At 37.5% G+C, this 4,926-nt stretch overlaps 1 protein-coding gene across 1 annotated transcript; it reads left to right on the forward strand.

Annotated features, from left to right (window-relative positions):
- The first annotated feature begins 3,096 nt into the window (after window positions 1–3,096).
- Window positions 3,097–4,032, forward strand: LOC101587014 (olfactory receptor 8K5-like). The gene is given in 1 exon segment (XM_012512615.2): window positions 3,097–4,032. A coding segment is annotated over 1 exon segment (936 nt).
- The last annotated feature ends 894 nt before the right edge of the window (window positions 4,033–4,926 follow it).

The raw sequence follows: 4,926 nt of genomic DNA on the forward strand, positions 1-4,926 counted from the left end.
AAAAAAAATATATGTCAAATCATATTTGTCTATCATACAAATATAATTGTTTCACAAAAAGAAGTATGCTTCTAACACATTGTCTTCTGGTAATGAACAAATCGGCTATGATAGACAAACTGTTCCATGGATAACAAATATGCTAGGCTTAAACAAAAATGAAAAAATTAGAGCACTTCTGAAATATATTAAGCTTTGACTTATTTTTTGAGCAAATCCTCAAGCTTTAAAGCATTATGATAAAATTTTCTTCAGTTTTGAAAATATTTCTCTGTCTTTTAAGTATTATTCAATGAAATGGCCCATCAGATAGCTCAGCAGACTAAAGTGCCTGCTTAGGCAGGTGCAGAGCGCAGGGTTCAATCCTCAGCATGCCATGCCAGCCCCGCCCCTGGGCACTCTGAGACAGCAGATGAGCCTGGGCATTGTGCTACGCACCTGTAATCCCACACTTGGGAGGCTGAAAACAGGAGGATCACTACAAATTTGCTCTGTGTACTGAGACACTATAGACCCTGTACTAAATACATAAAAATGTATTATTCAATGAACACAACTGAAACATCATTTTGTAATATTAGTCTCGGGGCCGGGGTGATGGCTCAGTAGAATAAGCGCTTCCCTGGCAAGCACAAGGGCCTGAGCTCAATCCTGTTCTGAAAAAAAAAAAAGTCTCTATAGCTTATATCTGTGTTTCATTTTACCTAATTTTTTTTCAATTCTAAGAAATATTTTAGCCATAAAGGAGGCCCTTTGATACAATGTTGTCTTATACTAGATCTTACTTTTGATCAGGTTATTTTGATTATTGTCTAAGTGACTACACCAGTAATGTCTTACACATATGCCTGATACAGATAATTGCATTAGAGTTATCTGGATGCTGTGTGTTAATAAAACTATTATCCAGAGGTAGTATTTCTTGGGAGTCACAACTTAACTTTTAGTCGCATTATAACAAGTGCCTTTAAACCATGTAGGTCCCCACAGAACTACACAGATCACCTTTGTTGCTTTGTTCCTCCCTTTGAGATGTCCCATACATTTTCTCAAGGGGGAATAAGCTGAGTTCTTCAATAATTACAACATGTATTAAGATGTCTTTTATTAAGTCATAAGATTTGGCATAATGATCTCAATGAATTAAATGTTGCTTATTTAGGGAACCACATAAGAGGGAGAAAAATCTATTAATTTGCAAATGAAAAGCACAGGTATGAGTAAAATGAAAAACAAAATTTCAATCCTACATTAAAAGTGAGTACAAAGAGTCTTTTCTTATTTTATTTTATTTTATTTTCGAAGAGTCTTTCTTTTTGTTGCTCTCTCATTACTTCAGCTTCTGAGCATAGCTTCTGTGGGAACTGTTGGAGATTCCTTGTTAACTGGACTTTCAGCATCATAAGGTTTTTAGAGCTTTAAGTACTTTTTAAAAAAATGTGTTTGATGCAGGGTCTCACTACACAGCTCAGACTGGCAGTGATGCTCCTGTTGTCAGCCTCCCAGTGCTGGGGCTCTAGGTGTACACCACCATGCCTGGGCTTGTGGCGGCTCAGCACGCCCTGGGGCAGGGCTGGTGTGGCATGTGCTTCAGGTGCTACTAATTAAATGTAAATGCTAACTCAAAGAGCTGTGAAAGTTGGTACTGATATTTGGAAATTCCAAGTAAAAAGAACTAGAGATACCAGAAACATTGTCAAAAGTCTTACTTATTAGGATCTACGAAGATCAGCATTTCAACACGAATTATTGGATGTCCTGTTATATTTGGTTTTCACACAAAGAACAAGCTATTGTAGGATACATCATATGCACTGCAAATAAATAACGAGCATAACTTAATGCAGATATAAAATACAATGTTTTAAAAATAAGTATTAACCATATAAATTTTATAAATTCAATGATTTTTTTCATGATGTTATTGCTTACAAAAGTTTGAAAAATTTTATTGGTAAGTTTTGCTATTTACTGTGAGGCTACTTTTTGATAGTTACTACAATCTGAGAAATGCAAAAAAGAATCTAAGACTTATAAAATTTTGCAGAAACTGAACTTGAATTAGTCCTGACAAATTTTTAGATCACAAAACTGAAATACTAACTTTTTCCATACAATGATATTCAGAGCAAAAACATGCAGATTTCCTTAGCACTAGAGAATGCGGGCAATGCAAATGGAGAGTCAGTCAGTATTCTTCAAATGCTAAATTAACTGCTCAGAAGGGGACAGTCTATGGTTTCTTTCCACTTGAGGGGAAAGAAAGGATCTGAGGTAAGAGTAGGAATCAACGGCGAAAGAGCAGACAACTCCGTCCTGAGGAAGGACGCGAAAGCATCTGAGTTTTCTCCTGGGCACCTCCCCCCTGGCCGGCCCCATTCTGCCAATCAGAAGGACAAGGTGGGCTCAGAGCAAGCGCAGCTCCCTGAAACTGCTGGCCATGGCCACGTGGTCTCTGCACCAAAATGGAGCTGAACTCATTGAGGTTTGTGGTGCACCCCTCATGGTACACCACCGAAGACCTAGGACCAGGAAGTAACCAGGCTCACCTCGGCTTGGCCTTGTGTTGTAATATTTTCGTCCTGCATTTCTGTACATTGCATATTGTTTTATTTAGTTTCTCCAAGCAAAAAAAATCATAAAGAGCTCCGGGTTTTCACTGAAGAGAAACCAAATAGCATAGGTAAAACATCCACTTGAATTAAGATAAATAAGCGTTAGTAGCTTCAGTCAGAGCAGTTCTATTTTGCTCACAGATTCAAATAAATTCATAAAAATTAAAGTTGATGAGTGGAAATGTATTTTGGCATTATACAGAATACACAAAATTAATTTTTTCTGACTTCCTATGTAGCTTTGCCTGCAATGGATAATGTTCCAAACTTTACTCACTTTGTAATTTAGATCCTATAAATTTAGGAACTATGTATGAATTTTTACCTCCAAGAAGTTCAAATATGCTACCGTTTATCCTTATTTCAAAATCAGCTGTATCATTTATTTGCCTTTACCCTGCCTATTTTGATTTCCTCTCTAAACCCTGTATTTTTTTCAGAAGGTGCAGTGCAAAAGTTAACAAACTCCGCTGGCATCCAAATGCTCACCTCAAACCTAACAGTGCCACGGCACTTCATTCTCACGGGGGTCACAAGGTTGCCTGAACTGCAGCACCCACTTTTCGGGATTTTTCTCTTCATCTACACAGTCACAGTGCTGGGTAACTTAGTCATGATCATTCTGACCAAACTGGATTCCCACCTGCGCACACCGATGTATTTTTTTATCAGACACCTGGCTATCATTGATCTTGGGAATTCCACTACCATCTGTCCCAAGATGCTGGTTAATTTTGTTGTGCTTCAGAATACCATTTCCTATCACGCTTGTGCCACCCAGATGGCCTTCTTCATTTTGTTCATTGTCAGTGAATTTTCAATCTTGCCAGCCATGGCCTACGACCGCTATGTGGCCATCTGCAACCCGCTACTCTACAATGTCATCATGTCCCAGAGACGCTGCCACATGCTGGTGGGCATTCTGTACCTCTACAGCACCTTTCACGCTCTGCTGTTCCCTATTAAGTATTTTACTTCGACCTTCTGTGGCTCAAACACCATCAGCCACTTCTACTGTGATGTTGTCCTGTTGTCACCTATGCTCTGTTCACATGTGCAAGAAATGGAGTTGCTGACCATACTGTTGTCAGCATTCAATTTGATCTCCTCTCTCCTGGCTGTTCTTCTCTCCTACATGCTGATTCTCCTAGCCATATGTCGGATGCGTTCTGCAGAAGGGAGGAAGAAGGCGTTCTCCACATGTGGCTCCCATCTGACCGTGGTGGCCATCTTCTATGGGACTCTTCTCTTCATGTATGTGCAGCCCAAGTCCTCTCACTCCTTTGAAACTGATAAACTGGCCTCTGTGTTTTACACTCTAGTGATCCCCATGCTGAATCCCTTGATCTATAGCTTTAGGAACAAAGATGTACAAAATGCCTTCCACAGGGTTTTGAAACATAGATGAAAGCTGTGAGCTTAATGATCAATATTGTGTCTTGATAAAATAAATTATAATAAATTTTTAATAAATTTTAGCTCCAGAGCAGACTGCAACAAACACATGAATAGACTGTCATCACATTTAGCTCAGTTAGACATTATGTTTTAAGGATCAATTAAACGTGACTTATTAACACTCCTCAGTTCTGAGCCAAGATATCATTTACTGCTTCAGTTTAAGATCATACTTTCATGAGTTTAATACATTTTATACTCTACATCAGTAAACTATATATTTGTTTCTTTCAATTGTGTGGGAAAGTATGTATTTAATCTGTTTAATTTTATTTTCTGAATCTTAAACAGATATAAAAGTATATGTTGAATTTCTTACAGATAATAAACTATTTATAAACAGATACTGAATATATATATTGTGGTCCCGGAGATCCAACTCAGGACCTTGCACTTGCCAGGCAGGAGCTAATGCCACTGCGTTATATCCCAGTCCCAATACTAACAATATTTTTAGAGTTATAAAATCTACCAAAATCTCTTTAATCAATAAGATCAATTTAATTATATTTGATAATATTTAATAAGCCTGTTTTTCTTGGTTTTCTATGTAGGACATCTTATTTCCTTGTTTATTCATTTTGGGCTACATGATCTCCTTGACTGATTGACCAGGCATTGTATTTTTGAATTTCCATATAACAATCAACAAGGCTGCAGCAGAAGATGAAGTTACAAGAAGATGCCTTTATGTACTTGCATGTTACATATGATAAATCTGAAAGCACTGATGAATTGTTCTTTAGTTTCTCATGTTAAGCTTACAAAGTTTTAAATTGTTATGACTTTTTTATATATTATCTATTTAAATCTCTCTGTCTCTCTCTCTTTCTTTCTCTCTGCCTGTCTCTCT

Source organism: Octodon degus, unplaced genomic scaffold, assembly GCF_000260255.1.
Source record: "Octodon degus isolate 3935 unplaced genomic scaffold, OctDeg1.0 scaffold00239, whole genome shotgun sequence".
Taxonomy (NCBI): domain Eukaryota; kingdom Metazoa; phylum Chordata; class Mammalia; order Rodentia; family Octodontidae; genus Octodon; species Octodon degus.